The sequence below is a fragment of the Monodon monoceros genome, unplaced genomic scaffold (genome assembly GCF_005190385.1).
Source record: "Monodon monoceros isolate NGI ecotype Baffin Bay Population unplaced genomic scaffold, NGI_Narwhal_1 Super_Scaffold_7, whole genome shotgun sequence".
Classification (NCBI taxonomy): domain Eukaryota; kingdom Metazoa; phylum Chordata; class Mammalia; order Artiodactyla; family Monodontidae; genus Monodon; species Monodon monoceros.
The window spans coordinates 46,665,479-46,692,605 of record NW_021703784.1 but is presented as its reverse complement, the minus strand read 5'-3'; the positions used below and the strand labels follow the sequence as shown (position 1 = coordinate 46,692,605).

At 39.5% G+C, this 27,127-nt stretch overlaps 1 protein-coding gene across 2 annotated transcripts in view; it reads right to left on the bottom strand.

Moving 5' to 3' along the window:
* Positions 1 to 27,127, bottom strand: part of DLG2 (discs large MAGUK scaffold protein 2) — a 2,046,181-nt gene that overhangs the window by 1,015,123 nt on the left and 1,003,931 nt on the right. For both annotated transcript variants that reach the window (XM_029208176.1, XM_029208177.1), the window contains one exon: positions 7,540 to 7,701. In XM_029208176.1, coding sequence (XP_029064009.1) covers positions 7,540 to 7,701 — 162 coding nt within the window. The remainder of the gene's footprint in view (positions 1 to 7,539; positions 7,702 to 27,127) is intronic.

The window sequence follows — 27,127 nt, the reverse complement described above, 5'->3', positions numbered from 1 at the left end:
CTTCACGAAGAAAGATTAATTGTACTGTTGTCTAAAACATACTTTCCTATAAGGCAGGCTCTGGCAACCCTGTTAAGAAAATAGTTGTGCAACAAAGTACACGTTATCTTTCCTGCCTGCAGTTCTGTATATTAGCTTCCTCATTTGTGAGAAATCGCCCCCTATAATTTCCCCAAACTAGCACTGCCTCCAGATTCTCCATTGTTTTTCCATATATATTCAACAAATGCCCAGTTGTTCAAGGGTATAAGAGTCTATCCTAACTTCTTATATTCTCACTTTTTGGTAAATCTTCCCAGAACTGTTTATTCTGGTCTCAATGAGAATTAGAAGACAGAAAATCATATTTATCTGATTAAAGCAATTCACACCAATCTATGAAAAAAACCCTTTAATCTTCCTTGTAAATAATCATTGCTGACTTTGACTGTAAGACATACCATTTTTTATGCACCCTAGGAGATGCTGCCAATTTTAATTGCAAGATGTCATTGATTTTAGGACACATCCAGATTTCAGATATGTAATACATGAGGAAATATCAGGCTTAAAATTGATGAAATTCTGTATCAATGATTAGGGGACAACAGATAGAGAAAAACAAGAAGTTTGTGCCTTAATTTCTTGCTTATTTTAATATCAATGTCACTAATCCCCCAGAAGGCAATTATTCATAACTGTTCATATTGCCATTTACAAATAACTAATTTAACAAAGTATGTGTTGAAGTACTGAGAATATAATAATGAGTAAAACCAACATACACCCTGACCTTGAGGGTGTTTGTATAATGATGATATACTGACAGTAAATTTATTAAAACAAAACTAATGGTTATGAATAAAAGTAGAATCAAAACAACTGGCTGGATTTGTGGTCGAACAAATACCATGTTAATGTGAAACACAGCATAGAGAGTAGCTTTATTCATTTATTGATCAATGTTTGAATGTGTAACTTCTACATTGCTCATTTCTGAAAATTATAAGATAGTTTATAAAATTAAACACACTTGGAATGAACATTTTAAGAGATGAATAACCAAATAAAAATGACAGAAATAGATCTTGCCAGGTCCTGGGAAGGAGAAGCATGAGGGTTGTGGTGGGGACTTACCTGGGTTCTCTTCACCTAGCGTGAGGACTGTATCACAATGCAGAAAACGCTCCAATTGCTCAAAACAAAGTGTGTCTCCCTTGATGAGAAACAAATTCTTACAATCTCAAGGGATTCTTCAAAAGGGAGCTAGCTCCCAAATAACTACTTTTTGTCATGGGAAAGCAACATAATCCTTGGGAGTTTACTACTGGGTGAATTGAAATATTTTAAAGATAGAACTTATTTTCCTTCTATTTCCTCATCATGCTCCCATCTGTCACCACACTTCATGGTTCTCATTTAGGAAACTAAATGTCTTACACATTTGCTTACATTTTATATTTGCTTAACTTTTAAGAATAAGGTTATATGAAAAAAATGACCTTCAAATTTTACACACCTGGAGCCAAACAAGGAAAATTTGACATTAAGATCTCTTTAAAAATAGGAGAACCATTTAGAGGAAGGTAATATAACACAGGAGTGATAAAGAATACAGATTTTGTATCCAGAACGACCCGAGACACAAATATTAGCATTCCTATTCACTAGTTCTGTGGTTGAAGGGAACTATTTAATTTTAACATCAGGTATAATATCTCATAGAGGTCAAATGAGATAAATAAAATAAATGATTTTGAAGTATTTGTCATGGTAGCAGGTTGATGACAATAACAAGATCAAAAGCGACATTTGGTTGTGCTTACTATGTGCCAGACACTTACTAAACAGTTTACATGTATTATTTCATTCAATTAGTGTAAAAATCCTATGAGATAAATATTATTGGTACCTTCATTGCACAGATGAAGAACCTGAGATAGTTAACAGATACTCTGTAAAGAGTACTCTGCTAGATGCCTGGGGTCTCACAGTACCTAAGATTCAGAAATTTGAAATCCTACTGCAGAGTGAAGATAAGTCATACATAATTAGAACTGAGGTTCCCTAGGAGAGTGATGTGCATTTTTATTTATTTATTTATTTATAACACCTTTATTGGAGTATAATTGCTTTACAATGGTGTGTTAGTTTCTGCTTTACAACAAAGTGAATCAGCTGTATATACATATATCCTCACATCACCTCCCTCTTGTGTCTCCCTCCCTCCCTCCATATCCCACCCCTCTAGGGGGTCACAAAGCACTGAGCTGATCTCCCTGTGCTATGTGGCTGCTTCCCACCAGCTATCTATTTTACTTTTGGTACAGTATATATGTCCATGCCACTCTTTCACTTCATCCCAGCTTACAGTTCCCCCTCCCCATGTCCATAAGTCCATTCTCTATGCCTGTATCTTTATTCCTGTCCTGACCCTAGGTTCTTCAGAACTATTTTTTTTTAGATTCCTTATATAAATGTTAGCACACAGTATTTGTTTTTCTCTTTATGACTTACTTCACTCTGTATGACAGTCTCTAGGTCCATCCACCTCACTACAAATAACTCAATTTTGTTTCTTTTTATGGCTGAGTAATATTCCATTCTATATATGTGCCACATCTTCTTTATCCATTCATCCGATGATGGACACTTAGGTTGTTTCCATCTCCGGGCTATTGTAAATAGAGCTGCAATGAACATTTTGGTACATGACTCTTTTTGAATTATGGTTTTCTCAGGGTATATGCCCAGTAGTGGGATGGTTGGGTCATATGGTAGTTCTACTTTTAGTTTTTTGAGGAACCTCCATACTGTTCTCCATAGTGGCTGTATCAATTTACATTCCCACCAACAGTGCAAGAGGGTTCCCTTTTCTCCACACCCTCTCCAGCATTTATTGTTTGTAGATTTTTGATGATGGCCATTCTGACTGGTGTGAGGTGATAGCTCATTGTAGTTTTGATTTGTATTTCTCTAATGATTAGTGATGTTGAGCATCCTTTTATGTGTTTGTTGGCAATCTGTATATCTTCTTTGGAGAAATGTCTGTTTAGGTCTTCTGCCCATTTTTGGATTAGGTTTTTTTTTTTTTTTGATATTGAGCTGCATGAGCTACTTGTAAATTTTGGAGATAAATCCTTTGTCAGTTGCTTCCTTTGCACAATACCTAGGAATAAACCTACCTAAGGAGACAAAAGACCTGTATGCAGAAAACTATAAGACACTGATGAAAGAAATTAAAGATGATACAAACAGATGAAGAGATATACCATGTTCTTGGATTGGAAGAATCAACATTGTGAAAATGGCTATACTACCCAAAGCAATCTACAGATTCAATGCAATCCCTATCAAACTATCAATAGCATTTTTTCACAGAACTAGAACAAAAAATTTCACAATTTGTATGGAAACACAGAAGACCCCAAATAGCCAAAGTAATCTTGAGAAAGAAAAAAGAGAGCTGGAGGAATCAGGCTCCTGGACTTCAGACTATACTACAAAGATACAGTAATCAAGATAGTATGGTACTGGCACAAACACAGAAATATAGATCAATGGAACGGGATAGAAAGCCCAGTGATAAACCCACACACATATGGTCGCCTTATTTTTGAGAAAGGAGGCAAGAATATACAGTGGAGAAAAGACAGCCTCTTCAATAAGTGGTGCTGGGGAAACTGGACAGCTACATGTAAAAGAATGAAATTAGAATACTCCCTGACACCATATACAAAAATAAACTCAAAATGGATTAAAGACCTAAATGTAAGGTCAGACACTATAAAACTCTTAGAGGAAAACATAGGCAGAACACTCTATGACATAAATCACAGCAAGATCCCTTTTGACCCACCTCCTAGAGCAATGGAAATAAAAACAAAAACAAACAAATGGGACCTAATGAAACTTAAAAGCTTCTGCACAGCAAAGGAGACCATAAATAAGAGGAAAAGACAACCCTCAGAATGGGAGAAAATATTTGCAAATGATGTGCATATTTAAAATAATGTTTTACTGACCTTTGTTTCCCCGCCACCTATCATGATACGCCTAGTAGATAGTCAATTAATACTTATTGAATTGATCTAAACTGGCCTTTATTACAGGCCAATTTCTTTTGTGGAAGATTCTAAGGTAGCATCTGAAGAGAAAGCATTCCCATCTGGAGGCAAGGAAAATAAACCGCTAAATTGCATTTCTCCTTCCAACCCCATACTTCACACTGGCCAAGCCACTCTAATGAAAACAGGCTAAGCAAGCCCATCTATCAGCCAGGCAGCCGTTGTCCTCCAAAGGCAGATGAATCTTAGAACTGAGGTTTCAAGTGCTATGCGGTGATGGAAGAAATGACTGTCAAACCTGCAACAATGAGATTACTCAGCTAATGGTTCAGAGCCCCCTGAATGTGACATTTAAACTGTTCTCCAGCAATCTCACACTCTGTTCAGGCATGCCACATGTAAGTTCCTAATTAATACTAGAGAACCCCATTGTCTTCTAAGTAGGATTCAGGGAGCGCTATATGATTGTGTGTTCTGCCTCCTCACTCTTCCCCCTTTTAATGCTTGACCCAAGAGCACCAGACAGATCAAAGAAGCAACAACATTGAAAATATGCCAGGTCTAATGGAGAATTTGTACCCTCTTAGCATTTCTATGACTTTAATAGGCTTCCTTTATGAGAAAATAACACATTAGATTTTAATCATGGCAGGTTTGCCAAACACTTGAACTGTGATAATATAATAACCTCTTAACAACTTGATTACGAAATGTGTCCTGTTGCTATAAAAATACACGTGCTTGAGCCTGACAGTGCAGTGCTGTGCTGGGCCAACTTGTCCTGTCTCATGAGAGCCTCATGTGTCCATCTTTGCAAATATCTTCAGTAGCTTCAGGTTGGTAGCCTGAAATCAGCAATGATGGGTGTGTTTACACCACGAAATTGGCAAACTCAACACATTGGGGTGTTTTCTTTTCTGGAAAAATTGTGCACATTTATCTCTATCATTGTTGCTAGTAGAAGAAAGGTACACAGTCTCTTCATTAGGACAATCTAAGAGTCTATCTTGTTCAGCACAAACAACACCTCTAGAGGGTCATGAGGGAAAAGTCCCAGCCCCCAAATAGCTACCTCACAGGCTGGGTGCAGAAGTCCTGGATGAGGTCACCTTTCCATTCTCTTCACAATACATGGAGGGGGGGGGTGGTCACACCACTGAGCTGGTGATTCCAAAAAGGAAGGAAAGCCTATTCTAACCTTGATGTTTCATATCAGAGATTTATTATTCACAGGTGGCTACTTTTAAAGCAGATGTGGGAAACCTTTGATAAAAGACATCACTATAGTAAAAACATAAAAACCAAAAATTTTTTTAAAGAACATAGTAAGAAATAAGATAGAAGGGAGAAACAGAAAACCTAAGCTAAGGAAAAGCCACCAAAGTTGAAGACACTTAACTCTGAGATTCCTAGAATCAAGGGATAAAGGAGAGATAGGAAAGATCCCTTTATATTTGAGATATGATCTTCAGAAAAAGCAAAATTTCCTTCAACTCTAATAGACATTTTCCAAATGAGGCACGGAGTAGCATAACACATGGTATAATCATCAAACTGTAGATGTTCAGATAATTATATTATCAAGTATATGCTAAAAATTTAATATACAAAATGAAGATCTGATAGTGCTTTTATTATTTTGTTCATATTTTTTACTGTTGCCAGGCTAGCTTTAGACTAGTCTCCATTGTCCTTCTCAGCTTAAAGCCATTGGGAGCTATGCTCTAGAGCTGATTAAAAAAGGAAGTGGCAGGAAGAGGGGAAAGACAAGTTGGGAGGCCAAAAAGGAAGGGAGGTTTCATGGAGGTTCTTACAGGGATTCTTTCATCCGGTTAGAAAGAAAAACATCTGAAGTGTAAATACCCTCTGTGCAGTCCAGTCTCCCAGCTCTGCCCTTTCTCAGTTTACACTGGTCAGCACAGATTAAGGATGAGCAATTGTTTGCAAAGATGAAACGTCCTTAAAGCAGGAAGGTATTCATCTGACCACAGGATAGAATCATTGATTCCTATAGTTAGACTGGAGCTTAGAGACAATTTTGTGTGCCCTCCTGCTGAAAAAGGAGTCCTTTCCACCATACCACTGCCAGGTCATCATGCAAGCCTGATTTCTAGGGACAGGGAATTCCTGCTTCGCAAAGTAGTACTTTTTGGGGGTAGTTCTAACTGTCAGAAGTTGTGGTCTTATAATGATCCTAAATATACATTCCTGTTAATTATGCACAGTGGTTCTGCTTCTGCCCACCAATATGGAGTTTCCTACATGACAGCCCTAAGTATAAGAAGGTAAATTCCTGTTCTCCAACCTTTAATCTACTCTTCTCCTGGCTAAAAATACCTATTTCCATCCATCAGTCAATGATTTCCAAAGAGACTCTGGGAAGAATTGAACGATGGATTCCACAGGCAAAATATTTACATATTTTTACATATTATAAAATATTTACTGGAATTTGACAATTAGCCTAATATTCTAACTAATTTGTGGTAACTAGCACTAGTTTATTTGATAATGCGGTTTTAGGATGCCAGGGTATTAAACTATACCAACTTTTGGAGCTATATTAAACATAATTTAGCCTTTCTTTGATGTTCTGGAAGGTATAATAAGATCCCAGAAGGCATCAGGGCACCCTTCATGACTACATTTTTTATTGCAACACAGCTATATGAAAGTGCTAGTGAAGTGAATGTTGTAGCTAACAAAATAAAAGAAAAAAATTTTTAGCAATATCAAGGGGTTATTTGGTAGTTTTTTGTTTTGTTTTGTTTTACATTTCAATTGTCTTCTATTACATCACTGACTCTAGTTCCATTTTTCCTTTTTTGACTTTAATCAACATTTATAAGCTTTTATCCAAGACGCAAAATCCATAGCATCAGCAAAGCAAAAGACAGAGTAAACTGCAACCAAGGAACACAGAAAATCCTTACTCTCATTTCATTGTCCCTCTTGTCAAAATAGCATTTATCAAGAAATTGTTTTAAATTAAAGAAAAAAAGTAGAAAACGTTGGAAAAGTATGACACCACATAGAAAGAAATATAAAATAGAGCTGTTGATGAACGAACTCACGCATTTTCCTTTTTAGTCTACATGGTAAGGCAATTACTAGGTGTCATCATGTTATATTTACTTCCTTTGTTTTATCTGGAGCCAAGAATAAGATGGAGAGATAGATCTGAACAAAACTTGATGTCCTCCTGGACTTTGTAAATGCATGGTCAGCTTATTTTCCCTTTTAGTTTTTCACTGTTTGCTCTTTCCTTAGCCCATTCTCAACAACTAAAAGGATTTGCCAGACATTTCAACAAATAACTGTAAGAACTTCCCTGTGTCAGGAATTCCCAGTAAGCCTCCAAACCACAGAAAGACCCTTTGGCAACCATGTCTCACCGTAGTGTTTTAAAAGAGCCTCGCTTAAGGCCAGCAAACATCTCCCTTAGCAATGCAAACCAGTCACTGCCGCCAGCTCTAAGAGCAAAAGAACTGACCTTCAGAGGAGAGATGTGTGACTGCAAGACGTATCCATGGACATTTTCTATTTGAGACAGGTTCTTTTCCGATACATGCACAAGTTCAGGGCCTCTCACTTCGTGGGTCAGTCGAGGTAAGGAATGATCATGTGGAGTGTCCTCATCTTGATAGCGATACTTCTAGGAAAAAAAGACAAGAAAGAGAAAAGCATTAGCGTTTGCAAAGGGTGCAGTTCTGAACGTCACATTCTCATTTCATTTACAGGACACAGTGTGTACCTATTGCTGACATCACCAAACAGGCTTTGCTGCAGTCTCTTTTGGTGGTCACCATTAACCAAGTCAAGCGGAAGCAATACTGAACCAATCATCAATACCAACCAATGCTTGTTTTTGCCTGATAATGCACTATCTCTGTTTATAAAATACAGAAGGGTGATAACAAATAAGACTGAGACTATTTACCTAAGTAGGTGAGGAGGTAGGTAACCCTCCAAATGACCAGAGTAGCTAAATATGTGCTAAAAATTCTAGGTCAAGGATGGAAAAGAAAAAATGCTGAGCAAGAAGACAGAATTCTGATACAATCATTCAGGAAACCTAATTTTGATTCAGATTATGTCTAAGCCTTAAGTTCTCTAGGAAATAAGGGAAAATTTTTGCCACCTGAATTTTTTGTATTGGCCTTAAAGGAAGACAATCCTTTCTTGCTTTCATATCCCAGGAAGAGGAGTGTTGATTTGGGTTAGTTGGACTCCAGGACAAAAGATCACAATTTCCAAAGATGGAGTTTTCTTTTAAAGGGCTTAAAAATCAAGGCAAAGGGTCTGCCTATATTATATTGATATGATCCCCTGAGGGGAAAGAGATAATAGTTCCTTCTCTCTTGGTCCCCTTTCCTCTTTGTCGTCTTCCTTCTATATGCCTATAATAGTAAGAGCATCCTCTGGCAAAGGCTGTGCTTTGAGTCTTCCAAGCAGACCTAAGGAAGCTGGCAGAGAAGGAAAAGGGTCAGGACAAGGCATGGTCAGTGGGAGAGTAGACATGGCCATGGGCCAACCTCCATCTTCAGCGTTGGCCTGGGTTTCCCTCTTTTCTGTCTCTCTTTGCTTCTCACCCCTTTTCCTTCAGACCTGTCCCATTAGAGTCTCATTATTTCAAGGCTACTGGTCTACTTGGGAAAGAAAAAAGGGAATACTCTATATCCTACCCCCAACCCAGTTAATAAAATGTTAGTTTGCCTTGCTTTGTCTTTGTTCCCTTTGAATGGCACAGGGATATTAGGGGCAATGGTCCAAACATTGTCATAACACTACCTCGGGCTTACCTGTGATGTCTAACCTCATCCCACTACCCATTTATTATCATCACCAACAGTTATTTTTATCACATCAGGTTACTAACAACACATCTTCTTAACAAAATCATGCCTATGTTTCTTTCATTTTTAGGTGAAAAATATGACTTCTTGGACATCGGTTCTCTGTCTTGACTCATAAACTGACAGTAACAAGAAGAACCACCCAGGGTTGGCAATTCAATCTGATGTCCATTCTTACTCAGAAGTTGATTATCATTACTTGTATTTTCCAGGGAGACTTTCTACAATGTTCCAAGCTTAATATTAGTTTCAAAACAAAAATTTCAGCTAACAATATCTTGACTGAAGTTTGCAAAGACGCTCATCTATTTCTTTCACTGCAATTCTTCTTATCTATGATGCTCCATTTTACTTATGAGAAAACTAACATTTAGAGAGGTTAAGAGACTTGTCCACGGTCCCCTAACTAGTGGTCCTTAGAGCTGGGATGCTGTCCAGATAATCTGAATCTGAATCCTCTTTCTACTCTCATCATCCCCTCCTCTACTCACAAAAGGTGATGAAGCCCAAGCCTGATAACAGGATCAGCAGCCTGGTATAAAACACTTCATGGAGAACACACAACAACCTTCATGGAGGTCAGAACATTTCTGTGAATTACAAAATACCATACTTTCATTTTCCTAACTCTATGAATAATCTGGGAAGGTAATCTGCCTCAGAAACATGGATCCAGTTTAACATTCATTCTTGATCCGTTATGTATTGTTCACTGGAAGTGGACTAATGTCATACATATGCCCATTTTAGTGTCTCTGGCTTTCAGCCCATCTGCCCTCCACATCTCCTCCCTCTCTTCAATTTCCTCTCAGGGAGGCACTACCATCTATGCAATCACCCGAGCCAGATAAGTAGGAGTCAGTGAGACTCCATCCTCTCTTTCACCACCCCCTACCATCTGTCAATTTACTAAGTCACTGAGTCTGCCAATTTATATCTTAAATAGTTCTTGAGTCTACCCCATCCTCATCCCCCACCACCTCCACTAACCACTGCCCACGTTCAGGTTTTCAGCTCTCAGCTGGACCACAGCAAGAGCCTCTGGACTGGTTAGACTGCTGCTGAGATTGCCCCTTTCCCATCCATCCTGTACGATATGCCAGGGAGCTGGCGTTCTGGATCTCAAACTGACAGAGTCCTTCTCTTCAAAACCCTTCAGTGGCTCCCACTGCCCACGTGACAAACCTTCAGCTTCCTTATCCTACCATAAGCCACCTCCCAACACCACTACATGAGCTGAGTCCCCACTACTTCTAAACTCTTTTATCTCACCACTCTTACCTCAGGGTTATGGAATAAATATAAACCTAAAAACCTATTTATATAAATATAAATATATATTTATATAAATATATACCTCAGGGTTATGGAATAAATATAAAGATTTTTTTAAAATGTTAAATATGCATAACATAAAATTTACCATCTGAACCATTTTTAAGTGTACAGTTCAGTAATATTAAGTATATTCACATTGATGTGTAACCAATCGTCAGAATCTTTTCATCTTGCAAAACTGAAACTCTATATACCCATTTTTCCCTTCTCCAGCCCCTGGCAACCACCATTCTACTTTCTATTTCTATGAATTTGACTATTCTAGATACCTTATGTCACTGGAATCATACAGTATTTGCTTCTCACGACTGGCTTGTTTCATAATGCCTTCAAGTTTCCTCCATATTGTAGCATGTGACAGGATTTCCTTCTTTTTAAGGCTGAATAATATCCCATTTTATGTATATACCACATTTTGCTTATTCATTCATCTGTAGATGGGCAGTTGATGGCTTCTACCTCTTGGTTATTGTACATAATGCTGCTATGAACATGCACGTACAAAAATGTCTTTGGAACTATGCTTTCAATTCTTTAGGATCGATACCCAGAAGTGGAATTGCTAGATCATATGGTAATTCCATTTTTAGTTTTTTGAGGAATTCTTTTAAGCTTTTTAAAATTTAACATATGTAAAGCCATATTCATGTCACTCATAACAGTCAGGAAGTGCTTGTGTTCTAAAACATAAAGACCCAAGAGCACCAAAAGTAAAATTTTGCAAAGTTAAAATGATTACGGAAGCTCCTCAAAGATTCCCACAGTAGGATTCAGCTGGTTTAGAGAAAGATTTCATTCATTAAAAACAGACATCTCACTGAACTGTTTGCAGAAATAACTATCAGGACACAGATAATAAACTTAAAAAGAACTTATATAAATTACTTATTTTCATAAAATTATAACCCATTTTGAAGACTGACAGAGGCTTCAATTAGACTGTAAAATCAACCTTGATGCTCAATTAATGCTTTATTAGTAAAAATTGTTCATTCTAACATACATTGGTCCTCTGGCCTCAAGTCTGACATTACCTTTTCTGGGAAGCTTTCATGAATTGCAAATCTGAGGTTTTGTGGGTGTTCCCATACTCCCTATATACTCCCCAAATCACAACTTTTATCATGCTATATGATTGTATATATTTTGAGTTTTTACAGTGAACTATAAGGTTTTGTGAGAACTGGGGCCATTTGGTCTTGTTTATCCTTGTACCTCCAGTCCTTAGCCAAGTGCCTGGCACATATGCTCAATAACTATTCATTGAATAAAGTTATGAGTGACAGTTGAACAAATGGATGAAATGGGTATAACTTGCTCAAGCTACAAAGTTATCTTGGCTGCTGGATGCAACCTCTTTCATTGCGTGAAACATTATGAACTCAGGTTTAAGCAAAAGAAGACAACCGCATCATTGGCTTGACACAATCTTAAAGGACATCAGATTCTTAAGTATTATATATCTCTCACCACACCTTTCCTTTCAGTAATATATGCTAAGAATACAAACTGAATATGAACCAGTTCTTGACCTTAAGAAGACCATAAATTATTAAGTGAGTATACATATGGGCAGGTAAGTCACAATGCATAGTGGTAATGACTGTAAGCATAAACTGAGTTTTGTGGGAGCAGAAATGTGTCATCACCAACTCTGTCTGAGGCTTTCCAGTTTGCAATAGGATCCAGAAAGATAACAGAAGGAGGTAAGGGAAATTCTAAGCAAAGACAACAATATATGCAGAGGAGATAAGTAATAAGAGGGGATCATGCTCTGAGGGAACAGGGAGGTCTTGAAGTAGATTGTAACAGACGCTATTGCCCCCGCCCAAATCCACGGAAATCCCTTCTATGCATTTAAGGCCCACATCTGCATACTTCACAGTAAGACTGTCCTTGCGTGATTAAAGCCTCCTCACTTAGATGTGTCTGGGAGTTATACTAGAAACCCCAAATCCCACCCCTCAAACTGAAACAAAATGTCCTGCAAATTACCCTCCAAAGCACCTGACAGCATCAGTCTGAAGCTAGACCGCCCCTGGACCTACATTCTTGCAGAACTCATTGGTGCTTTCCTTACTCCTTTAAGGGCCTTTCTTGGGAACTGCCTTCCAGAAATCATATATACACTACTACCCATTTTAGGTCTGCTTCTGGTGAAACTGATGTTTAAGAATGGGATGCGAGGTGGAGTATGGCAGGAGACAAGGCTGAAAAGCAGACTGCTATCTATTGTAGGCAATAGGGCCCATCCAAGAGACCTAAAGAGTACTCTTCCTGGTACCAGCCAGGTATTCCTCCTCCTTTATTTTTGCAGTTTTCTCCAAGAGATGACTAAGCAAAAGACGACAAGAACCAGTGAGAAGTACCATATTTAACTAAAACATGAGCCTCCAGAGGAATCACCCTGATGTGGTTTAGTAAAATCTCCCTGCTTGGATTCAATTTCGGCTGGACCAAAAATGACTTTTTTGGTAATACTAAGACTACTATTAATATTAACACTATTAACAGAAATACTAATCCTAACACAAATAGTAATATTAAAACCAATAATAATAGCAGTTAATGTGCCAGGAACTATGCTAAATGCTTTATGCACATCATCACACCTGTGAGATACGTGCTCTCATCATCCTCTCCTGAGGCTTGGTTAGTTAGGCAGGTTTTTCCAAGCTTACATACCTGGTGAGTGGCAAACCAGGATTCAAACACAAGTTTGACTCTAGAGCTACAGCACTTAAATATTCTTCTAAACTAATCAGGACTCAAAGATCTTAAGAGACTAACTTTATCTTCAGGAAACATAATTCTTAGAAAATCTTCAAGAGTCATCTAATAAGGGAGATTAAACAACTCCACAGAGGTCATACCCTGATTTAAGAATCAGCTCTAATTTTCTGGGCAATTCTGAGTCCTTTCTCATTTCCAGGGCTTGTCTCTTGGGTACTGATGCCACACTGGGCATCTTTGAGGGTTTCTGCATTGCCTGTAAAAGGAGGGCCATTGAGGAAGCCCTCTGTTTTGAAACCTGTGTCTTCTTCTTTGCCTCTCCTCAGCCTGGTCCTTTGGAGGGGACTCTGGAGCAACAGAACTTTTGTAAACAGATTATATCTTCTCTCCCGGCTCTAAGAGGAGTGAGGCAAAAGTGCTCAGGACAGGGAAGACTGGTTATTATTCACGTCCCCTGTCACAGATCATTTTGTCCCTGACTTTGTAATCCTATCCCTTTCCCCCTTCTGAAGTTTAGCCTCTACCCCTGGGGCTCCTTCATCAGGCAAACATTTTCAGGTCCTTGATAATCAGATTGGGTGTCATGACCTCTTGGAAGCATTCTCTGACTGCTAAGGTTAAAAGGATGTCCTTTCTTTATGCTCCCAGAGTGTTCTGCATGGATTCCTGTTATTGAATAGCAACAACTCTATACCACAATGATCTGTGTGCCCATCTCTCCTACTAGCCCATGAGAGCCTCTGAGCAGAGATGGAGTCATATTCATCTCAATCTCCAGTGCCCCATAGTAAGACACATAGTAAGAGACCAACGAATGTGACTTTAACTGAACTAAACTTAAATCATTTGAGCAATAAATTTGACCAAAAAGCCCTCCCAGCTGAACCTGCAAGTAATCATACTGGTACTCCTTTTCTACCACAGGACCTCCATGTGGATGGCCAAAGGCTGGGAAATTCAACCAGATTCTGCTCACCACATTCTGTTGATGCCTGTATGAATCAGAACCATCCTAAGTTACCCAGGATTCAAACGCAGGCGCCTACATGCATCTGATCCATCACTGGATGTTCTGCATAGTCTGGAAGATGGTGCTGCACCATGGGCACAGTGTATACCAGCTGAGGGAGAAGTCACAAATCTTTCAAGGCCTCATAAATAAAAACCTGAATCTATCTCTGCTTCTGCATAAAAAGTGCTCTGCTTCCCCCTTGCAGCAGGAGTTGGCACTGTTCTGATGAGACAGAGAAACAAATCAAACTCTGAGAACTGGAATATGTTTGGTGCTCTTGAAAGGTAAGTAATATTATAATGCCTAACAGTGGATGTTGTTCGCTTTCCTAAGAGTGTTATAGAAAGTATCCCATTTAAGACTTACAGCAACACTATACAGCAGGTAAAAAATTAAGGAAGGATTACAGTTTCTTCCACAAAGCCTGACATTGAGGAAATGCTCAAAACCTCTTAGTTCCTCGGCTTCTGTTACTATAGCAACAAATAGCATTTTCTGCGTCAAGTCTTATCTCCCCCTCTGGAATCTAAGTTCTTTGAGGCCAGGAGCCCCTGCCATCTCTCTCTGTCTCCCGCGGAGTGTCAGGTCAGAACAATGGCCACAGAGAGTGTGTCCAATGGAACCGGCTGACAATGCTGCCGCTGGAAGGAAGTCTCTCAGTTTTAAAAATGTGCTTTGGCAGAAGAGAAGCACAGACTTCAGGAGAAGCATGAAGTCATTTAGAAAGTTGAAAATAAATAACAGACTTGCAAAGAGTGATGATCCCTAAGAAAGAAGTGAATGTAGCTCAGAAAACAGGAAAAACCCAAAGAGGCCGGAAAGCAGTCTTGAAAAATGAATTACATGGAAATGAAGGGTTTTCATTTCCTCTCAAGACTGTATACGTTTAACTTTCAAAACAGGCTATCCTCATCCAGGCCCTGCCAGCCACCATCTTATTTTGAGGAAAATATTTTGTTTAAATACTTTGCTATTTCTTTACCGGAATTTTATTTACCAGAGACTCGGGCAGTATGTAGCCAGCCAGCTCTCTTTTCCAGCTGCTTCCTTTTTGCATGATGTCTTAGCCTATCTGTGACCTGTGACCCACCTCCATTGCCACACCTACGGCATCCTCTCTCTAACCCACTGCCTCCCTTTCTGGAGGGAAAACATGGATACAAGAAAGAAACAAGAGAAGATAAAAGAATGGTTAATGCAGTGATCAGATCAGTATTTATATTCATTTCTTTGATTTGAAATAAATTTTCTGCTATTTTGGCTACCGCAGGGTTCTCTTTCCCCTTTCCATCCTTTTTGTCCACTATTCCAATCTATTCCTCCAGAACAGTAGCATGCACGTTGCAAATCTGGAGGAGAGGGGTTTAGAGAGGAGGAAAATGGGAGGAGGAAAGTGGGAGGAGGAGGAAATGCGGATCTTTCTGGAGAAATACCTAATTTCCCCCTTTACTTCCTCAAGGAACCCTCCTGGCTTCTCAGATTAGGAGATTCTCCTCCCCGTATCTCACTGCTCCCTGCCTCTCAGGATTTCAGGGTACCGTGTATTCATTTTTCATAAAACTCATCGCATTTTTATTTTACATTTATTTCTGTGATCATTTGCTTAATGTCTGCCTCCCCCACTAAATTGAAACCTCTGCGGGGGTCTGGGACCCTGCCTGCTTGGTTCACTACTGACCTCTAGTGCCTGCTACATGGCAGGTTCTCAACATTCATTGAACAAATGGTAGCCTGTGGCCAAACTTCTCTCCAAAATCCACTACTCAAAACAGTTAATAGAAGTGTGTCAAAGCTCACTGATGACTGATTGCACACAGATCTTCCCCAAGTGAAGTTATCCTTAAAAAAAAAAAAAAAAAAGACCCACAATCGGCAATACAGCTGGCCCAAAGGACATTTGAAATAGGAATTTTTCGAAGAGGCAGCAGGATGTAAGTAACAGGACAGATGTGAGGGATGAAAAGCACTCCCAGGTGCTCCATTTGAATTTTTTTCAAACAAAACTCACAAATGAAAGGAAATACTTTCCCACTTTTTGCCACAAAGAACAGGACAAGCCAGGATGTTAATTAAATTACAAATCAGCTCTCTGCTTGCAACTGACAGAGCTGTGTGTGCCTCCAAGCAATGTCAGATATTTTAAACCCTCTGTAAGTACCTACAATGAGGGAGCTGCCAGGAAGAATGCTTTCATGAATATTTAATGAATCTTAAGATCCTTTTTAAAGAACTGATGATTTAAATAATCATGAGGGGACTTTAGCTCAGTGCTGCCCTCCATCTGTTAACTGAAGCTGCAGAAAATGGAGCTTGGCAAGCTTTCCCTCCTAAAACTCAGAGTGAAGCCTGAGACCCAGGGGAGGCCAGGCTCACCCAGGAGAGGTCACTGTAGGATTAGACAGCTGAAGGTCTCTGGAAAAGTCAGAATGGGACCACAGACCTCTGATCTGGGAAAATAATGGGTGTGGAATTGTAAAATGAATTTGTATAAGATGTCACACATGCGGGTTGCTATTTACAATTCACAAAGCACTGTCAGAAACAATGTCTCAAGTAATTCTCTTAAGAATTGGAAAAAGAAGGTATTATCACTTTGATTTCCAAATGAGAAAACAGGATCAGAGAGTCTCCAAAGCGTTAAACAAATGGCAAAGCTGGGTTTCAAACCGACATAGCCAGCTGAGCCCAAAAGGCAGCCCAATACAGTGGAATGTGAATGAATTCTGGCATTAGAAATACGGGCTTAAATCTTGCATCATTTGTCAAGTTGCTGGTATCTCTGATCTTCAGGTGACTGAAGCTATAAACTGGTACAGGATCAACCTCGTAGAAATATGAGCATTGGATGAGACACTGTATCACTAGCACATAGTAGCTGCTCGATCAACCCTAATGCTCTCCTTTCTGGAACTGTCAAGTTTTGCACTTTGCAGGTCTAGCATCACAAAAACTGGTGCCTAAGAGTGAACTCTTCAGACTGTTAGTGCTGTCTGTTAGACTTTAGAAATATAAAATATAACTAACTGAAGGAAAAAAATATAGTTTTATTTATTTTTTTGCTTTCCATTTCTTCAAAGCATACAACTTTTCACACTGCTCTAACCTGTGCTCCAATCTCGCAGCTCTCCTGACCCCACGAAGGACTTTTCAACCTTCTTTTATGTCATCTTGAAAGCTTGAAATCCTTCCAGGCTTTCCTAAACAATCTCCACTCAACTCAGTCTGCTCTGACCATTCCAACTCCTATTTCTGCTCTCTCCTCTCACTTAACAAGAATTTATTACTAGTTATAAAATAAATAAGCCATGGGGATGTAGTGTACAGCAATGGTGACTGTAGCTAATAACACTGTTTTTTTTGTTTTTTATTTTTTTATTTTTGGTACGCGGGCCTCTCACTGCTGCGGCCCCTCCCGTTGCGGAGCACAGGCTCCGGATGCGCATGCGCGGCCCAGCGGCCATGGCTCACGCGCCTAGCTGCTCCGCGGCATGTGGGATCTTTCCGGACCGGGGCACGAACCCGCGTCCCCTGCATCGGCAGGCGGACTCCCAACCACTGCGCCACTAGGGAAGCCCAATAACACTGTTTTTTTAAAAAAAAGAATTTCTTGAGCACCTACTATGTGCCAGATATTGTAAGTGCTAGGGATGCAACAGTGAACAAGAAAGACAAATCCCCTCCCTATGCTTTGTTCTTGATGTCTTCTCTTCCTCTTATAACCTTCCCAACTGTCTCTCACCTGGCTATTGCTCAACCTTAAAATTTAGCTCATGTATGATTTCTTCAGAGATGCTTTCCCTGGACACCCAGGTTTGGCTGTGCCTTTTTCCTGTGCTCACATAACTGATACCCTGAGAATCCCTCTTTTTTGAAAAAAAAGCATGTATGCATCTGCTTTTCTCATGGGAGCATAAAGACTTCTTCATTCATTATTGTAACATCGGCAGCAAATATTCTGCCTGGGACCCTGAGGTGCCTAAGAAATGTTTCTGAACTGAACTACACCCTGTGGAGATGTAAATTCCTAGGACTCTTGTGTATTCCACCGCACCTAGCACATTCTAAAAATAGCATGTACTCAAGAAACCTGTCTGGAGGCTATAGGAGATCTGATTATGGAACAGCACCCTGTCAGATTTTGAGTAATAAAATGAGAAACTGGTTCACTGTGGCGCACAGGTAGTGAAGTGGGGTAGGTTTCAGTTAAACTGAATTGTTCAAGTTTTGGGTGTGAGACACGTGGGAAGGAGTGTTGGCTGGTGGCTTTCTGGAGCAAGGAGATGAGAGGAGGAAAAATTATAATATGCAAGACAGGAACTGAGGGACCTCTCTCTTCTCCCCTAGTCTGCCAGCATTGAGTTAGAGCAACTAAGGAAGCACAACACATCAATGAGGCCACCCCAAGTAATTTTACCTGAGACTCTCTAAACCCCAGGCCAGCAGCTTGGCACAAAGACGAGTGTACCAACCTTGATACGCACAGTAGAATATATTAAAGTGTATGCAAGGCAGGGAAGAACTCTGGAAGCATGCACTTCACTGACAGCATACGCTGACAGTGGTTGTCTCTGGGTAATCATTAATTTCATTTTTTGAGCTACGTGTCTTACTTCGAGAATAAAAACAATGAACAAAACAATATGTAAGAGATGATCAAGTATTTGCTTTGTTGTAATGCAGAAGGTCCAGTGGACTTCCAGCTTTATGGTGAGGGAAAATTCTCCAGCCCTGGAAACGGTTTATACAGATTTGGTTGAGCTAACTTTGGCTGAAGGATGCCAGGATGATTGGCAGCTGACAAATGAAGTAGGAGGAGCTGGGAAGGAAGAAAGCTTGAAGTCAAATTGCTTTGTTCCCAAGAAACCAAAGCAATGATTTGGGAACAAACTCAACAATTAGGTTGTCCATTTGAAGCACAACTTCAAATACTGTCTGAGTAATGCTCCAGGGATAATTGCCACTGGATTCAAGCCGTGGCAGTAAGATCCTGTGGGCTATCACTGTCTGACTCAATCCACCAGCTGTGCCACAGCTGCAGCATCTGTGAGAGTCATTCACTGCTGTGTTCTGCTGAGGGTGCCTGGTGCCCAGAAAAGATGAAATGTTTATTTCAGCAGAATGCTTAGTCAAGTGACGCCAACTCTCTGCACCTCAGTTTCCTGCGTTTAAATTCTGTTCCTGTCACTAATCGGCAATGCGGCTTCAGGCAAATGTGGAAGCTCTCTGAAACTCAGACTCCTCATTTGTAAAATGGGGCTAATAACACTCATAACAGTGTTTCTATGCGAAATTGATGAGATAATATGCATAAATGTCTTGGCACAGGGCCTGACTCCTGACTGATGCTCAGGAAATCTAAGCCTCTTCCTATTTCTGTATGTGTCATATGCTCATCATTTCAAGTATTGTCAGAAGGGTCACAACACACACACGCACACACACGCACACACACACACAGACACACACACACGCACACACATGCGTGTACCTATTCAATTCAACCTTATTACTTTATAGGGAACTGGTTTCCTCCATGCTTTCGCAAGCATCCCAGCAGCATTATAGATGAGCACAAATCCCCTGAGGGAGGCCGACTGAGTTGCAAAGGCCTTGCCTCCACTGCTCCAAGATTCAGTCTCTCTCCTGTATGTGAAGACATCTTACCCTTTCAATCACTGTTTCCACCTGGGCCAAGGCTCCTGGCCTCCTCGGTCCATGAGTATCATCTCCATCCAGCAGGCAGAGAGAAAACAGTCTCAGACACAGGTGCTGAACGTGCTACCACTGCCCACTCTCACTCCCCTTCTGACCTATTTGAGGTTCTGGAGCTTAGAACCTGCTGTGGAATTGGCACCTGCCCAACACTTCCATCCATATCTGACTTCCCGAGACTAGACCACTTGCCCACCTGAAACTAGAACTTCTTCTGGATTCTTTCAGGCCGGCCGTGTGCCTGCTCCTGGGTTTTCCTGGACAGCCTGTCTGCATGTGCTTCCTCTTTGACACCAGAGAGAGTAAAATCCCTTCCTAATAAGACGCATCATCACCCATTCATTCAACAAACTATTTATCAAGCACCTTATAAACTAATCACTAAATTCTAAGTGCTGGGAATACAGTAGTAAAAAAATATATGACCTCTTAGAGTTAAATTTTAGTTACATTAAGTAGTATAGCGCTTTTCCTGAATTCTCTCTTTTCTTTTTGCCCCTCATCATGCTTCCTTTACCCAAAAGCAAGCATGAACAGGTGTGTTCTCCATGGAAAGATGCCAGGTGGTCTAAGTGGGCAACCAGTCCAAATTGTCTCTGGTGGTGGCCCAAGTGGGACTGATCCATCCAGCTGTTCTTATCCAGCTGCCTTTGTCCCCAAGCCCCTCATGACAAGCTGCTCTTAGTGACACTGGAACATGGAACAGGTGAAAAATCAAAGACAAAAGGTGTGGCCTTGACTCTGGCCTCATTGGCAGTGGGTTCCAGTCAAAGAGGATTATTTGGCAATCAGATACTGTCATAAAAATATTAATATTTCCTCAAATAAAGTTGTTTCATAATCCATGCTTGGTTATGGTGGTTTAATCTCCAAATAAGATATGCTTCCCTTGGGAAGTCATTTCTATACTTAATCTAGGTTATTTAAATATACAATTGAATACACAATTGTAGAATGCTGTTTTGTGCTTATTATAACCTTAAGATATAAGCCCCAAATCAAGAAAACCTAGAAAGTTTTCTCATTTTCTTGTCCTGATGCCCTACTGGGAACTAACTGACAGTATCACCTTTCAGATGACTGGCTACAAGATAGCATGTGTATATATTGATGCTTTACAGGTATTTATTTATTTAATCCTTACAACAAACTTAGTTACTCTTTTATTTCCCTCATTTTACAGATGAGAAATTAGAGGCAGAGAGAAATTAAGTATTAAGTAACTAGTTCATACAACTAGCAGAGAACTCTGACTCAAGTATTTCTTTTTTTTTTTTTGCAGTACGCGGGCCTCTCACTGTTGTGGCCTCTCCCGTTGTGGATCACAGGCTCCGGATGCACAGGCTCATAGGCCATGGCTCACGGGCCCAGCTGCTCCGCGGCATGTGGGATCCTCCCAGACCGGGGCACGAACCCGGTCCCCTGCATCGGCAGGCAGACTCTCAACCGCTGCGCCACCAGGGAAGCCCTCAAGTATTTCTTCTGTGTATGGTAGATACTTTTGTTCTTTGCTTTAAAAGTCGAGGTCTGGGGAATTCCCTGGCGGTCTAGTGGTTAAGACTCTACACTTTGACTGCCGAGGGCCCGGGTTCGATCCCTGGTGGGGGAAGTAATAGCCCACAAACAGTGCAGCACGGCCAAAAAAAAGAAATTTTTTTAATTAAAAAAAAGTCAAGGTCTGGAAGTTTCCCTTTATCCTTGCAGAGACATAGAATACCATTGAGAGAAAGTATAAATAGAAATAACCTAGTTGATATACTGCCATTTCTGTGGTCACCCAAATACAAAACTCCACAGATGAAGATAATCCGTCAGCTTCTTTTCTTCACATGACTTCCAGAGTAAGATCAATATAATTCAGTTGGCAGAACATGACACTTGATATGAAGGTCAAGGCCAAAATGAATCTGATGAAGGTAGTGATGCTATATTTGTAGCCATCTCAGGACCCCTCTAGCGTGTAGGAGGGATTTAGTCATTTTACCAAGTGAACAAGTCTAATACAGGTTAAATGCATTCTACTTCAGCAGGGAGTCTTGTTCTTTTCTCTTTTTTCATTTCCGTTGCCCTTTGCCCCATCAGGCCCTGTTTCCTCTCCCTAGAATATTGCACTTGCCTCCTACTTCTCTCTACAAGCGCATTCTTACCACTTCCCTACCCTTCCTTTCCCTACCTCTCCATCTTTTCCCATTCCATCCCCCACAGTCTATCATTCCACCATTCTGAATTCTTTGTGACTTGAAGGTAGCAGATGGACTTGAAGTAACTGTTATCTATTCTGCCTGGGGTATTAGATATTGTGTCAGTCTCCCACCAAAAACGACCTGTTCATTGTTTTTAACAAACCTGAGCATTGGCCTAACTCCAGGTTAGACATTCTTCTTCCTGACTCATCTTTCTGATTTGGGTCATAGCAGCAATCCTAAATGGCCAAAGCGCACGAGGGCAGAGAGGAGAGCCCAACCTCTCAGCTTATACAGGGGGAATTGCTACATTCTTAGAAAGTAATTATTTTGTATTTTGATAAAAATCATATTGAAAATTCATTCTGAAGTCTTTCATGAATACACAATAATTTGTATCAGCCATACAAACCATAAAGAATATAAACTCCCTTGTATCTATCACTCAGCTTTAAGAAGTGGAGTATTTTCAACACAGTGGAAGCTGCTGGGTACCCATCCCCAGTTGTATCTATCTCCCTCTCCTCAAAAGTCACGGTTAAATTTTGTGTTCACAATTCCCTGATTTTCTCAGTGGTTTCACTACATAGATATGCGTCTGTGAAAGTTAATTTTACGTGTCAACTTGGCTAAACTATAGTACCCCATTATTTAATCTAGGTGTTGTTCTAAAGGAATTTTGTAACTATGGTTAACATTTACAATAAATTGATTTTAAGGAAAAGAGATTAACCTCAACCTAGGTGGGCCTGGTCTAATCAGTTGAAGGGATTTACGAGCAAAACAGATTTCTGAGAAGAAGAAATCTCATTTGTGGACTATTGCTGCAGCTCCTGCCTGAGAATTTCCATCCTGTCGGTCTGCCCTATGGATTTCAGACTAGTCATCCCCCACGATCACATGAGCCAATTCCCTAAAAAAATTCTTGAATACACACATACACACACAGACACACACACACCACACACACACACACACACACACACTGGTTTTGTTTCTGTGGTAGGAGCTTGACTAATACGGAATCCCTAAAAAATGTGTAGATTTTGTCTTTTTTGAAACTTTAAATAAGCAGTTTCATATTGCAGCTTTTTCTGCAATACTATGAAATTCATTCATGTTGGTGTATATAGGTCTAGTTCATTTCCTTTAAATTTTGTACAGTATGTCATTGTATGAGACACCACATGCACCATTTTCTTGCTAAAGTGCACTCAGACTATTTTTCTTTTCCTTTCTGGAAATAATAACACAATTATGACAACATGGCTATAACATTCATGTATATGTTTTTTGGTATACATATGTAAGAATCTCATTAGGGCATATGGCCAGGAGTAGAATTTCTGGATAGAGTATATACATCTTCAGCTTTCCTAGATAACTAAATTGTTCCAAAATGGTTGTATCTATCATCAGAAATATACCAATTTGCACCCTGCCATTAATATGTAACAGCTACGATTATTCTGTGTTCTCAGTAAAACCTGAAATTATCAATAAAGACACTTCTAACAAGGACAGATATCAGACCTATTCGGAAACTGAATCAACAGGGTTTAAGGAGGCATTATGTATGAGAGTGAAAGAGAAAAGGAGTCAAGGATCATTTTCAGATATTTGGCTTTTGTAATAATTAATATTTGCTCTGAGTTTCTTTCTTTTTTTTTTTTTTTTCCTTCCTCTTTATCTCAAGTGCTTGTGATAAACTTGAACATACACTTGTTTAGTTCACTAACTGGTTTGGGATTGGTCTATGTCTTAGATTAAACGTCCCCTATGTGCAGGATCTTCCTTCAGCCACAAGGTGGCAAGCTAAGCATCTTCAAATTTAAAGCACAATGCTGAGATCTGAGTGAACTTGACTCAGAAAGTTTATAAAGCAAGAATTCTTTCCTCAGTAGATTCTTTATGGATATACTACATATGATTCTTGCATATTGTAATGTTTTCATATTTACCACTTTCTTCTATAAAGGAGTAATCAGAAGTCTTTTTTCTTTACTATTTTTTTTTTTTAATTTAACTCTGAACCTGTTGCTGCTCTGCTAACATCCGTATTTGATTCCCTTTAATTACAGCGTGCATTGTAGACTCCTTGACTGACATGTAAGACCTTCTATAACCTGTCTGGAACTTGCATTTCTCACTTCCCTTACTCCAAACGCACTCCACACTATTTTCTCTGTCTCTGCACATTCCAGCCTCAGGGCATGACCTAGCTACACCAGATTCCTCCTAGATCTGTACCATGCTGTTCACACTTCCATGGCATGGTGAGAGCTGTTGACTTTGACTACTCTTCTATTTCTTTTCCACCTGTTCAATTGAAACTCAAATATGAGTCTCAGTTGCAACACCACCTTCTGGAGGGGTCAAGGTCTCCTCCAGCAGTGATCCATCACTCCTCTAAACCCCTTAAAACGTTTTTCTATATGACCATTAAAGCTGTCTTGTTGTGTTCTGACATTTTTACCTTTTTGTCCACCGCTCCCCAAATGTTTGTTACTTACCAACAGGGAGACATGATAGATTTTTCTCTGACTCTGTTCTAGGGCCTTACACTATGTCTACCTAGCTGATAGGTCTCAATGAATGTTGAGTAGCTTGCTGAATGAATGAATGAACATTGTATGAAGGTGAATATTGTAATTTTGAGTGATTTATATTTTCCATCAGTATGTCTAGTACTTAACACAGTGTTTACATTGTTAGAACTTCTACCTATTATTATTTTTATTTTATTAAACTAAAATGATTTAAAAGTAAACAAACACTGAGCTGGTGTGAACAAGATGCTGCTTCTGCCCATGAGGAGCTATGCCAGGAGGACTTGGGGAGATGGCATAGCTCAGAAAACAGAGACCCAGGCAATGAGTACACATGTGAATCAGTTTTGAATACTGATAGAGTAAAGTAATTCACTTAATAAAGTGATTAAATTATTGGGTTTAGCCACTGGCATGAGAAGTTTCCATTAATTCAGTTGACATGTCAAATATTTTTCTCAGCAAGCATATTATTGATTTTCCACAAAGGTTACAATTTCACAAACACATAATATTGATTTTCTTAAGGGTCTCAGTCCAGAGCTGCTGTAAGGATCTCAGCGGAACTGTAATTCCTTCTAATTAAAAGCTTCAACGTGCAAATATGTGCCATAAGGCACTAGGTACCATGTGCTGCACTGCAATCCAAACCTAACTTCATCTCTTTGGTCCTGTGAATATAAACTCTTTCCTGATCAATGATATTTTGCATTTAATCTTCTTGTGTTTAGACCTGGAAGATTTCCTCTCTGCATTAACTTATACTAGAAGTTTTATTCAATTTTAATTGAAAATTAATTATATCGACGGTGATGGAACACTGAATAGAAGGAAATAGGCTGTGCCCTAACGTATTGCTTGTGACACACTGACACACTCCTATTTATTTTTAGCTATTATTTTGATAAAGGCCTACTCTGTGCCAGATATTCTCCTAGGAGTAAGAACCTAAGTATCAAAGATTTACATTAGTATGCTTGAGGGTCTTGTCTATTTGTTGGGAATACACAGAAAGAAGTTCATCCTAAAAGTTTTTGCCTAAGATTTTCAGATTCTTTAAAGGGAATAGCCGCTAAAGATTATATATATTCTGGGTCCCAAATCTGGAAACTTGATCTTTTTTCCTTAAGTCAAATCTAGTAGGAAAACCACATTATATTGATTTTAGCCAACATTCTCAAATGGAGCAAGTTCAGTCAGCATATAAATTGCTGTTGACTATTACTGAATACCCACAGTGTGCTAGGCACTATTAATTCAGCTGAAACTCATTAATTCAAGTGAATAACTAGGTTCCCATTAGGAGGGCTCACATTTTACAAATGACCAAGCAAGAGAAAAACACCCAGCTGAAAGGCAACAGAACTGGCAGGCAGCTTCATCATTTGCTGTTAATTGCAAGAAGGAGAACTTAATTCTATTCAGAATAATGCTTCATCATGGCTTTGGAAAGTAATGAAGCCTCAGGGGATCTGAAAGGGCTCCTCTAAACTTTCCATCACACACAGGCAGATTGGTTGAAGGAGGAGAGGGGTCTTCTTATAGTTTTAAGGGCTGTGGGGAGGTTAAAATGAATTAAATCTACAGCTCGGTGCCAAAAGTACCAGAGAAATCGCATTATTTTCCCTGGCCATCCATGGACTGTTTACTTTGAGGCCAGTTTATGGATGAGAGTAATGGAGGGTTGAAAGAAGAAAATGAGGGCCATACTGAACTTGAGTTCCAGAGCACCTACTCCTCTAAGAGTTCTGGGTGCCTTCCCTTGCTGTGAAAGAAATTAATAAATTGATATTCTGGAGTTAGAGTACTCACATTTTTTATATGACTTGATCCTACATCTTCTTAATAATAATCCATTCCTTACTAGTATCTTCCGATCACTACATATTATTTTAACACATATTTATTAGGCACCTCTATTGAGCTAGGCACTCTGTTAGCTATTCCTAGATATTAGGAATATAATAATCAACAAAACAATTTGATCTTCCGTCCCCATGGAGCTCACAGTCTAGTAGGGAAGGTGGGTATTAAATGTACAGATGACTGCTTCATTATAGCCATAATAAAGCCATGAAGAAAAAGCATACTGGACATTTGGAGTATGTACCAGTAACTAGCAATGCATACAGGTCTGGATAATAATACAAATGATAGTTTCCCTTTACTGATCACCTACTCTGTTCTTGGCACTATGCTAAATACTTTGCATTACTTCTTATTTTCACAACGACTGTGTGAATAAGAATCAGATAACCTCCTGTCACAGATGAGACTCTGCCCTGTGGACTTCATGATGCCAGACGCTACCAAAGTTATCTCAACAAGGGGCTGGTAATAGCCTGAGGGCTGTCATTTTGCCATCTCTCTTTTAAGACTCAGTTTAAATGTTTTCTTGTCTATGAAGTCTATCCAGGAAGCCAATGTTTTCTCTTTTGTACTTTTCAATACTCTTGGTTTAAACTCCAATATGTAATTAGTCTATTTATATAGGTTATAATCTTCTTGAGGAAGGAGACTAAGTTTTAACTGTTTTAATTTATTTTTATATCCCTTGCATCTTGTAAGCTCAGTGCTTGATATTTATAGGTACTCAATAAATATTTATTGAATCATTGTTGAGTGAAATAAAATTTGTTTTTATAGTCTATAGCAAGGCTGCAACACAAATTGGAAAATACAGATAGCATTTCACTTG